Below are 12,651 nucleotides of genomic sequence, written 5' to 3' on the forward strand. Positions count from 1 at the left end.
CAAATGTTGGCTGTGGAGCAACAGGAACTCTCATTCATTCATGATGGGAATGCAAAAAGGTACTGCTGCTTTAGAAAACAGTTGGTGGTTTCTTACAGAACTAAACACACTCTTACCATATGATCCAGCTATCACGCTACTCAGTATTTACGCTAATGAGTTGAAAACTTACGTCCACATAAAAATCTGCATATGGACGCTTATAGCAGCTTTATTCATAATGGCCAGAACTTGAAAGCAACCAAGATGTCCTTCAGTAAGTGAATGGCACTTCCAGACAACTGAATATTATTTAGTACTAATAGGAAATAAGCTATCAAGCCATGAAAAAACATGAAGGAAACTTAAATGCCATATTGGTAAGTGAAAGAAGCCAATTTGAAAAGACCACATACTGTGTGATCCCAACTGTAGGACATACTGAAAATGGCAAAACCATAGAGAGAGTACAAAGATCAGCGCTGGCCAAGAAGTGAGGGGTGAGGGGAGGCAGGTGCTGAGTAGGCAGAACACAGAGGATTTTTAGGGCAATAAAATACTCTGTATTCTATTACAATGATGAATACATGTCATTATACATTTGTCCAAACCTATTGACTATAAAACACCAACAGCGAACCCTAAGATAAACTATGAACTTTGGGTGATTAGGATGTATCAATGTATGTTCATCATTTGCAATTAAAAAAAGACTCTGGAAGAACAAGTTGATAATGGAGGAGGTTAGCCTCCATGTTGGAGCAGGGGGTAGAGGGTATATAGGAACTCTCTGTACATTCCTGTCAATTTTGTTGTGAACTCAAAATTACTCTAATAAATAGTCTTTTTTAAAAAAATAGGCAAAATAAACCCACAAAATACTAATGGACTCATGTAAAATACACACACACACACACACACACACACACACACACACGAGAGAGAGAGAGAGAGAGAGAGAAACAGGAGGTAGCATGTAAGAGGTCCTGCTGCCAAACTGGGGACAATTTGGCCATCAAAAAGAGTGATAGTAATAGATTATAATTTCCACTCCACAAAATATCCATGAGTCCATAGTGATACTGAAAGAAAAAGAGAAAAAATGTTCCTTTATGAGAGAATGCAAGCCACTAAATACAGATAAAGTGATAGAATTATAAAGCAATAACTTTTGCAAGGCCAATGTAATATTTGGTTCAGGCAAGGATCAATAATGGGTGTTAAAACTTCCAGGTGAAAGGTTCCTGGGGAATAGGATATTCCCACAGCCTGGAATTAAGAAACAAAAATATATGTTACAGCCAAACATAATGTGTGACCCTCAATTAGATCCTAGGTTGGAAAAAAAGGTGCAGTACATGCCTTGGGGACAATGAAATGTAAACATGGACAGCATATAGGTGATACTATTGAACTGATGTTCATTTGCATAGGTGTGGTGACGGTACTGGCCATACTTTAGGAGATAAATGCCAAAGCAATAGGGCTGAAGTCCTTTATGTTTGCAACTGACTCTCAGATGTCTCAGTCAATAACTGGAGATTCTAGCTAAAGGATATTTGGGTGCTCATGTTACTACTCTCACAACTTTTTGTAGGTTTTTAATTTTTCCAAAATCATCTAGGGCAACAGAAACCTGCTTTCTCAAATCAATGAGCCATTAATTTGCTAAATAACCTTTATAGCTAGGTGTGGGTTTTCTCCTTAACAAAGAGCTCCTGTCTCCAGGTTCAATACCATCAAGTGTAAACAAGTAGAGGAAGATTAACACTGACCAGAGAACTCAGGAATCCTGACCAGACATATGTGTATCAGCTCTACTTCACTCTCAGTACAATTAGATCCAGTTCAAGCTTCCTTTGCCACAAAGCATGGTTAAGTCAGCTCTCCTCTTCAGTGAACCAGACACTGTATGTTATGAGCAGCACTTGTAAGTTAGAACTCTAGCCATAAAAATATTTAATTAAGGATGGTAACATATTCAGAAACTATCAAAGTATGAATCAATCTTATTCTATTAGGACATATATATGGACTCTCTTTGAGATGCATTTTTTTTTCAGGGATTCTTTTTAAGAAACTCTGAATGTGAACCCAAGTGGCCATTGTCATCTGATTTTTACTGAGTAGTAAACTGAGATGAGCAAGGTTCCTCAGTTACCTAGAGAGGCAGGCCACATAGTTAGGGACATAGCCCCAGTCTGCAGAGTCCCAAGTCCAAGGTGTTCCCCAGTCTGTGACCATTTCCTTCATTCAAGCCCTGTGATTTGCACAGCTGGGATTTATTAACCACAGGACTGTCTTATCATTTGATATCTTGTGGAGCGTGTAGGTTTTATGGAGCTGATATATGGGGGTTTCGATTTCTTTAGTTTCCATTCCTAAAGTTATCCTAAGGTTAGGATTGCATAATGCAATCTCCCAAAGGGGCTTCAGGACTTGCCCAGATGACTTAGGTTTCATGCCAAGATGGGAATTCTCAGACCAGAATTGGAAAGACAGCTTTAATGTATCACCTCTCAAGTCTCTTTTCAGATAATAACTTTCAGAAACTGGAGCCAAACATTTTGTCCTGTGTTGTCAGACAAAAACCTCCATTGCCAAAACCCTACCTTCTACATTTTTGTTCTTTTGTTTAATCTCATGCAGTCTTCTGACAGAAATTTATCACACCCTATTTTATAGCATATTATAAAAGTAGATAAAGCATGAAAGAGAAAAGCAGAGATTATTTAAAAGGAAAGGCTATTTAAAAGGAAATAAAGTTGTATAGACGTCAGATCAGTGTTGAAAAGCCTAGATAATTCAGGGCAAAATAAATCAACTATCGAAGAATTTAATTAACTGTTATTAGCTTGGAATAAGCTGATTTGGAAATAAGTCAATTTTACTCTACTGTTGTCAACTCTTTGAAATATAACAACAGAGAAAATTAGGGGTGTTAACAGGCATTCTGTCATCAGTGCTTATAATGTTAATCTACCTTCTTCTGTCCTCTAGGAAAGGGCAGTCTGTTCTCTCAATAGCAGTACCCAAATCCCCATCTCACCATCAAGAAAGGCTTGATAGACCCCTGCTCCAAGAAGTTCCCTGCCTGGACACCACCATTTTACCACCAAAGATTTGATGCACCAGCATTACCTAGCAAAACTTCTTACTCCCACCAAACACATACCATTATATCCTTTATAACACAAGTTACCAACTCCACTTCCTGTTAATCATTGCCATCAGCATACCAATATGTTCTAGAATTTCCTCTTTTTAGAGGGAAAAATCCCCCCCCTGAACATACATATTGCTCCCATTTGTTGCCCATCATCCTGTCTGCTGTTCCTTGGGTTCTTCTATACCCAACTGTATTAGTAAGGTTTCTCCAGAGAAAGAACCACACTCTGTGTGTGTGTGTGTGTGTGTGTGTGCGCGCGCGCATGTGTGTGTGTGTGTGTGAGTGTGTGTGTGTGTTTGTGTGTGTTTAAGAAGAGATTTAGGGGTGGGGAAAAATAAAAAATAAAAAAGAGATTTAGTATAAGGAATTGGCTCACACAATTATGGAAACTGACAAGTCCTGAGATTCACAGGATGAGTTGGCAAGCTGGAAATGAGAAAGTCAATGGTCTAATGCCAGGCTGAAGACTGGCAGGCTCGAGATCTTGGAAGAGCCAATGTTTCAGTTCAAGTCTGAAGGCAGGAAAAAACCGATGTACAAGTTCAAAAGCAGTTAGGCAGGAGGAATTCTGCTTTACTCAGGAGAGGGTCAGCCTTTTTATTCTATTCAGATCTTCAACTGATTGAATAAGACCCACCCACATTAGGGAGAGCACCCTGCTTTACTCAGTCTACTGGTTTAAATGCTAATTTCATTTGACAAACACCCTCACAGAAACACCCAAGATAATGGCTGACCAAATATCTGAGCATCCTGTGACCCAGTCAAGTTGGGACATAACATTAACCATCAAACCAACCTTTAAATTTTAAGGGTTTGGGACTTTCTACCGGGATCTCTTCTCTCTCTACACTCTTCTCTTAGGAATTTCCACCAACGTCTATGGACATAATATACCTAGGTTAGAAATATATCCCAGCACTATCCAAGAGAAATGTAGTGTGAGTCCCATAGGTTATCCATATTTTTGACTTTCAATTTTCAACTAGTTACATTAAAAATGTTTTAAAAAAGTGAAAATTTGTTTTAATGATAGATCTTATTTAACCCCATATATCCAAGATATTTCTGTTTTAACATGAATCAATATAAAAAATATTAATGAGTGTGTCAGTGATCAATGCATTCTTCCTCAGTTCTGAGTTCACCACACATTATCTGCTCTGTGATAATGGAGCTTTAAGAATTTCTTCTTTGCAGCAAGCACAATGCCAACCTTTTTTCAGTAGAGGGACATTTCAGGACAGGGACCAGTTTCCTGGTTCTGGTGTGCTGCATTTTTGTTTTCTTCTTGCTCCTGCTGGGCTCCTGGCAGAGACGTGTGTGGATGGACATGCAGGGCCGCTCTGGCCCAGCCTCACACCAAGAGTGTGCAGTCCCTCAGCAAGTTCATAGCCCCAGCCCGAACCCAGTAACCCTCTCATCGTAACTTCCGAAGTAAACGCCAAACACCCCGGCTCTCATGCTCCTCTTCTGGTAAGTAGATGCCTCTATTCCCTCTCCACACCTGCCCACCGGCCTCAGGCAGACTGCAGCATGGATGGTGTTTCCCATGGTGCTTCTGAAACAGACACTGCCCTCTAGCTTGTGTACCACCCTGCTGGAGAGGTGGTTCCCAATGTCTGAGTCCCTTTGCACACCTGCATGCCAGATTTAGCTCACTGTACGCCAGAGGGGTGTTTCCTGCTTGCCTGCCAACTATGGACCAGCTCTGGCCTGGGCCACCCCATGAACTTCTCTGCCATCCAATGGGCTGCAGCTACACCTTCTCCAGTGATCTGAATCCCAGTCTTGGAGAGGAGGCCAACTTCCAAGTTTGTCCTTCCTCAGAGACTCTCCATTAGCCTAAGGATATTCTTTACAGTTCTCTTACGTTTTATTCCTTGTTATAGTTAACAATTCTTTATGTCAACTTTTACTATTCAAAATATTATATGATTTCTGTCTCGTGAATGAATCTTAACTGACACAATTATACCTTTTACTTTTTTTTTTTTTTTTTTTGGTCTTACTAGGTCTTTAAGTCTGATGCATAGTTTACTATTACAGAATATCTCAGTTCAGGCTAGTGCATGCAAGTGATTGATAGCCACATGTGGTGAGTGGCTACTATATTGGGCAGGATAGCTCTAGATCCACTGAATTGCATCCAAGTGCTGCAACTTAAGGTGTCTGAAATGGAATTATTTATTTCCTCCCTGTCCCAGTTTCCCTCCCACAGTTTTCTCTATCTTATTAAATAGCACCACGATCCACCCAATTGCACAAGTCGTAAATTTAATAATCAGGGGCACCTGGGTGGCTCAGTGGGTAAAGTGTCTGACTTTGGTTCAGGTCATGATCTCACAGTTTGCGACTTCAAGTCCTGCGTCGGGCTTTGTACTGACAGCTCAGAGCCTGGAGCCTGCTTCAGGTCCTGTGTCTCCCTCTCTCTCTGTCCCTCCCCTGCTTGCACTCTGTCTCCCTGAAAAATAAACATTTAAAAACATTTAATACTCATACCGATTCCTGCTTTTCTCTTTCTCCCTTTACCTCTACATTTTGTCTATTTTAACTCCTAAACAACCAGTTAATATGACAAAAGAAAAAAAGAAAACTAAGCTATAAACATGAAACAAAATTCAAAAGATGAGAAATTGTTAAGAGGTCTTCATGCTATGTCTTCCTAATCAAAATCTCAGCTTCTTAAAAAGTATAAATACTCCATATCAATAAGGACATGGTGAACTGGGCACGTTCACACATTGCTGGTAGAATTGTAAAATATACGGTCTTTCTGAAAACAATTGGTAATTTAAATCAAGTACTTTAACTGTTCATAACCTGAGATCTTATTCTTAAACTATGCTCCCTAAAATATTAGATCTTCTCAAAGATTTATGTACAAAGATGTTCATCACAATGTATTTATATTAGAAAAAAATACAGAAACAACAGAAATGTCAATGTTAAGAAGAGAGTTGAAATAATTTATTATAGATCAAAAAGATGTAATTTTAGAAAGATATAAATATATTTTCAATATACTTATTAGTAAGTAGATGTTTGTATATATAGGTTATAAATTTTTATCCTGAAACTCCAATTTTTAATAAATAACATAGCATAATTGCTCTAAAAAAAGCTGCAAAGAAATATATCTTTGAAAATATGAGTGGTGGAACTTATTCATTGTTCCAAATATTTATCAGATTACCTTTAGATGCTAGGCAGTTTTAGGCACAGGGGATATAGCAGCTGTACTAGTCAGCCTCCAAGATAATCTTCAATGATCCTCACCTCCTGGGATTTAATTCTTTGTGTAGTCTCTTTCCTTACTGAATAGGATGGGCATATGTAATTAATAAAATAGAATGGAAGTGGTAGGGTGTGATTTCTGAGTCGAGGTCGTAAAAGACATTGCAGTTTCTCCCTTGCTCTCTGGGATCACTTAGTCTGGAGGTAGCCAGCTTCCACATCATGAGAATATCAAACAGTCCTGTGGAGAGGTCCTCCTGGAGATGAATGATTTCAAGCATCCTGGCACTAGCCAGCACCGACCTGCAGCTGCATGAGTTGCTTTGAAAGTAGATCCCTCAGCCCCAGTCAAGCCTTCAGGTGACTACAGTCCCAGCAAACATCTAAGTGAACCCTCAGCAAAGACCCTGAGCCAGAACTGTCAAGCAGAACCCCTCCCAAATTCCATACCCACTAAAATTATGAAATAATAAATGAGGATTGTTGTTGCGAGTGACTAAATTTTGGGGTGATTTGTTACATGTTAGGAAGCTAATATAGTAGCAAACAAAACCAGATGGAAAGATCTGCCTTTTTTTTTTTTAATTTTTAATGTTTATTTTTGAGAGAGAGAGCCAGAATGTGAGCGGGGGAGGGACAGAGAGAAAGAGGGAGACACAGAATCCGAAGCAGGCTCTCGGCTCTGAGCTGTCAGAACAGAGCCTGATGCGGGGCTCAAACCCACGAACTGTAAGATCATGACCTGAGCGGAAGTCAGACACTTAACCGACTGAGCCACCCAGGTGCCCCGAAAGCTCTGCCTTTATGGAGCTTACATTCTAGCAGGCAGAGAGATAAAAAACAAAATGAATAAATATATGGTAGGCTATGTGACAATAATGGGATAGCAGAGAAGGGATGTAGGAGGACTTGGAACTTTACAGTCATGGAAGCCCTCACTGAAAAGAAGACATCTGAGAGAAGATCTGAAAGACATGAGAGAGGAGCCTTGCAGATATTTAGGGGCAGAAGGGTTGAGAAGGAGGAACACACCTGGCCAGGAGTATAGAACAGTAAGAAAGCAGTGGGAGCAAAGTGGGGGGGGGGGGTCACACATGGCTTCACAGGCTTTTAAAGAACTTGGCTTTTATTCTGAATCATGTGGGGAACATTGGGGATTTTGAGCTGAGGAATGACATGAACTGATTAACATTTTAGCAGGATTCCTCTGGCCACTGGGCTTGCATAGAGATTAAAGCAGGGAAACCAGATAGGAAGCTATTACAATAATCCAAATGAGAGAAAGTAGATGGAGAGGAAAATCAGAATGTAATAATTGCTGGTTATTTGTTTTCTTCTTTATACTTTTCTGAATTTTCCATTTCTACATTGACTCTTCATGACTTTTCTAATCCAAAAGAAAAACAAAAGTCTTTAAGGAGCCAAATGTTTGTGAGAACTTTTAGTCCTCAGCATTTTTTGGTTTTATTAAAATATAGATGCCCGTGGAATTCTTAGTAAGATTTCAGCACAACAGGGTTGCTATAAAACAACACAAAGATGAGAGTCAAAAACTGTTGACTTTAGTCTGTGCAGACTTTGAACATAACAATGTCAGCTGAAAAACAAATGTGAAAGGACTTCATGTACGCTTTGAATATTTTTATTGCCTTTGTGCTATGTATTTGACCATTCTTTTTCAATTTTAATTTTAATTTTTTTTTGAGAGAGAGAGAGCAGTCATGTGCATTTGCACGTGTGAGCAGGGGAGGGGCAGAGGGAGACAGAAAGAGAATCCCAAGCAGGCTCTGTGCTGCCAGCATGGAGCCTGACAGGACTTTATCTCACAATGGTGAGATCATGAGCTGAGCTAAAAGCAAGAGTCCTTAACTGACTGAGCTACCCAGGCACCCCTGACCGTTAACCTTCAAATATTTCATATACAAGCATTCCTTTGTGACTGGATTTCAGGATTTCTAGGTACTTGGCTAGGAGATAACTCTGGATAAAAATCTGTTTAATTAAATTAAAAACATATTTATTGAGCACCTATCATTTCCAAGGAATAGTGCTACACGAAGATAAAAAGAAGTGTTCCTCTAGGTATTTTTCTGTCATGGTAAAGATGATAGAGCTTTAAAGTCATTTTTAGTATATTGGCTACAATACCTTGCTCACCTGTTTATAATTTAGGGAGTTTTATTTCATTTAGCAAATGTTTATGCCACATCTCCTATGAACTGGAAATAGAGAATCCTACATGGGGATGCAAAGGCGCCTGAGTAATAGACGAGCCCTTGAAGAGTACATGGGCTAGGTATAAAAATTTCATCTCAGTCTCAAGTACATGGGAAGTGAATGGCTTATCCCAAATCCAGAAAACGTAAACTTTTTTGGTCTTCAGTCCATCACAGTGGCTGCTATAATTGTCAATATCAATGCCTAGATTTCCTTTGCAGACAGAAAGCTCCATCCTTTCTGTAACCCTTGTTGGTAGAGAGATCTTATGCTACTTCTCCTCAAGCCATGTGCCAGAGGGACAAAAGTCTCAGGCACTTACAGAAAACTGTTAACCACCCTCTCCCCTGAACATTTCTTCAATTTCCAGAAGCTCAGCTTCTCTCCTAAGATTAAGCCATTTCCCCTTTCCATTCCCTAAGGAAGATCCAGGTGGGGATGTCTGGAAAATATCTGGAAACTTCAATTTTCAGCCCAGACACATGAAAACCATCGATAACCATTAGAGACAAAGAAACTCAGACTCATGATGTAAAAGATCTAGCTACCCAAGAATTCTGGGAGGAAAAGTGACCTTCATTCTTCTAAGACTTGTATTGCTTGAGTATAAAATACTAATACTAGTACAACCAGTTACACCACCATGCTGCTCATCCTCTAAGATGGGTTGGTCAAGTTTTTAAAAGTTTTAAAATTGGTAAAGGGCCAGATAGCAAATATTTTAGGCTTTGCAGACTACGCAATCTCTGTCACAACTATTCAATTCTGCTGTTGTAGTGTGAAAGCAGTCATATATAATATGTAAACAAATAAGTGTAGCTGTGTTCCATCAAATTATACTTACAGACACTGAAATATTAATAGAATGTTTATGTGTCTCAATAAATTGTGCTTATTTTGATTTTTCCTCCCATTTTAAAATGTAAAACATTTCTTAGCTCATGGGTTGTACACAAATAAGCAGTGGGCTAGATCTGGCCTTTGAACTGTAGTTTGATTTCTGCTTTAAGACAGTCAGATGAGAACTTTAACATGAATGTCTCCAGAGTGCAAAATTATTTTCTTCCTTAAATAATACATTTTTATATTTATCATTTTGCATTTATCACAGTCCTTACCACTTTCTGTCTTCAATGATTACTCCATGTGCACACATCTGTCTCTCCCAGGTGACTGTGCTCCCTTTAAGAGAAAGCAATGATCGTGTACTTCTCTGAGCTCCCACAGAGCCTAGGTGATCAAACTATTGTGATCAAATGAAACTGAGCACTGGGGAGAATAAAGTTGAACCAATAAAACAAGTTTATCATAGCGTATCATTTATACAAGACTGGCTTTGTTCCAGTAAAGGGCTATGAGATTTGTTATGAATGGTTTGTAATTATCTGTGTGAGCTCTCATTTTCTTATTCCCCCTAACTATCCCTGTTTACTTGTTGAATTACTTTTAAGACAGTTCTTTGAGGACCAGATCTGTATACAGAACTCTGCATTGCTAAGTTTCAACAGGAAAACTAGTGTTTCCGAAAAATGTTTTTTCTACTTATGATTTTATTTTTAAGGTTGTCGGAAAAATGTGAAATGATATTTGCATGTATTTTTAAAGATTAGAAAACTTGAAGTTATTTTTTTCTTTATATATGATTCATTTGGTTCATAGGTAAATAGCTTTTAGAAAATTAGCATGATCCTTTCTTTTGTCCTAGTTATATCTTATGCTTTCCTGCTTTGTATTTTATTAACTCTGCACAATAGTCTTGTGAAGTAGGTTGGACAGGAATAAAGACTCTTTTAGGTACAATTTAAAAAAATAATAATAACCCCAGACCACTGAAGCCAAAAAAACACAATGTTTTTGCTTAGGTAACTGAGAAGTCTAGGGATAGATCTTTCTTGCATCTATGGCTGAATCCAAAGATTCAAATGACATCATCAGGGTCCTGTGTTCTATTGTTCAGTCAGATGTATTCTATTTTGTAATTTGCCCTCATTCCCTCCCACTGCAGACAGGCCTCCTGCAAGTTGCTGGAGGAGATGGCTAATAGCAGCCCTAATTTCACATCATCCCAATACAAAGACACTAAATGCAGGAAACAGCATTCCTCACCAGCTCTAGTTGGAAAATCTTTCAAGGAGGACTGTAATTATCAGCTCAACCAGGACCACTTAATGGGAGAAGAATGGTTCCTCAGAAAGGATGCTGAACAGAATGGACATTCTCTGAAGTGGGCATACTCTATGAATGGCCATCTACACATGGGAAAGGGAAGCACAGAGAAATGAAGTAACTTGTTCATAATCACACTATTGGTTGGTGAGAAAGGTAAAACAGAAATCCATGACTTCTCACTCACACCTCATACAATGCTTCTGCTTTTGCCTGTATAACCATGCTATCTCTTTGCTGGATGTATCTTTATCTCACCATTTCAAATAAAAGAGCCAGTCCCATAAGTTTTCATAAACACTATGATGTCATTCTGTTACATCTATTTGTCTTCCTCATATACATCAGTAACTTCACATTCAAGTAACCATAATTAAACCTGCCTTATTTGCTTCAGTACTTGTGGATAACTCAGGCCTTGTAAAAGATTCTGATGATTTTCTGTAATTTTGGTTTTGCCCCCGCACATTACTGGTATTTTATACCAGCATTTTAAGTTGTTTTTTAAAAGTCACTCTTAGGGGCACCTGAGCGGCTTGGTCGGTTAAGCGACCCACCTCGGCTCAGGTCCGGATCATCAGTTTGAGCCCCACGTCAGGCTCCGTGCTGACAGCTCAGATCCTGGAGCCTGCTTCGGATTCTCTGTCTCCCTCTCTCTCTGCCCCTTCCCTGCTCATGCTCTGTCTCTCTCTCAAGAAATAAACGTTAAAAATTTTTTTAAAAAGTCACTCTTGGAATACAATATTTGAATAAACACACTGACAGGTAATTATTTCTTTCCTTAATATATCCCCTAGTTTTTTGTGATGAATATTAACATAATAACACGATTTATTGTATAAGCGGCTCATCTTCCTATAAGCAGGCAAGTGGCTGTTTGGGCGGAAAATGTGACCCAGAGCCAACCCACAAAGATCCTAGTTTGGTTTTGTTCAGTACTAGTTTTGCGAATGCCGGTCAGCAGCTTAAAATATGAACCTTGGTAGCTAGTATCTTCCGTGCAAAAGGAGAGTGGAATTATGGCTTTATTTTGATACTTAGTGTAGGCTAAACTCTTGAAAGTAATAAATTGATATATGAATGTTAGTACTTCTACATGCGTTTAAAATCTGGATTTTCCTATGAACTCATCAAAATAAACATGTGAAAACTTAATGAGGAGTTCCTCTTAGTAGAATTGAATCAGTTTTCTAGAAAACTCAACCCAAAATGTCTTAATTGAGAAATACACACGAACTCACAACCAGAAGGCAAAAAATGTTTCTTCTAAGTTTTTCTAAGTTCCCTGATAATTATTCTCTTTTTATATTTTCTTGTACCTCGGCTGTGCTGTTAGAAATTCTCTTTTTGGAGCAAGGAAACTACACGAGAAAAGCATTCCATCTCCTCGCTCATTCCAAACGTCCCCTTTCGAGGTTATAGCCCCCATCTCTCCAGTCAACAAGGTTCTTTGCACCTCCGGCCAAGCCCCGGACGCCACCCAGAGGTGCGCAGCGCCACCTCCTGGGAGCTTGGGCAGAGCCAGTCAGGAGTCTGCGGCTGAGGGCCGACCCCTTGGTGACTGTCTTTAAGGCTCGGAACCTCAGAAACGCCTCAGTGCTTTCTGTGCACATACCCATCAGCCCTGGAAGTCCTGCTTGGCTGCGTCTCGAACGCCTCCAGTTTGCCGGAACAGAGTACGAATCCTCAATGCTGCCTAAAGTAAGGGATGCTCTAGGGGCGGGATTTCCCATGGTGGGAGGAACTTCACCCTGTGGGCGGGGCTTCGCTAGGTTTGGAAGGAGCTCGGCATTTGAGCAGGCTCTATGGGCGGGACTACGTTACGAGGGTGGGAACCCGCTCCTGAGCGGAGCTACGTTTGGTAGGCGGGGCTTCGTCTGTGT

General features: G+C 39.6%; 1 protein-coding gene across 1 annotated transcript in view; it reads right to left on the reverse strand.

Moving 5' to 3' along the window:
• The window catches only part of CA13 (carbonic anhydrase 13), a 49,138-nt gene extending 36,622 nt beyond the window's left edge, over nt 1-12,516 (reverse strand). The window contains exon 1 of the mRNA XM_027064295.2: nt 12,384-12,516. Within this exon, the coding sequence (XP_026920096.1) occupies nt 12,384-12,501 (118 nt within the window). The 5' untranslated portion in view covers nt 12,502-12,516. The remainder of the gene's footprint in view (nt 1-12,383) is intronic.
• Between the last annotated feature and the right edge of the window lie 135 nt (nt 12,517-12,651).

This window comes from Acinonyx jubatus, chromosome F2 (assembly GCF_027475565.1).
Source record: "Acinonyx jubatus isolate Ajub_Pintada_27869175 chromosome F2, VMU_Ajub_asm_v1.0, whole genome shotgun sequence".
NCBI lineage: Eukaryota > Metazoa > Chordata > Mammalia > Carnivora > Felidae > Acinonyx > Acinonyx jubatus.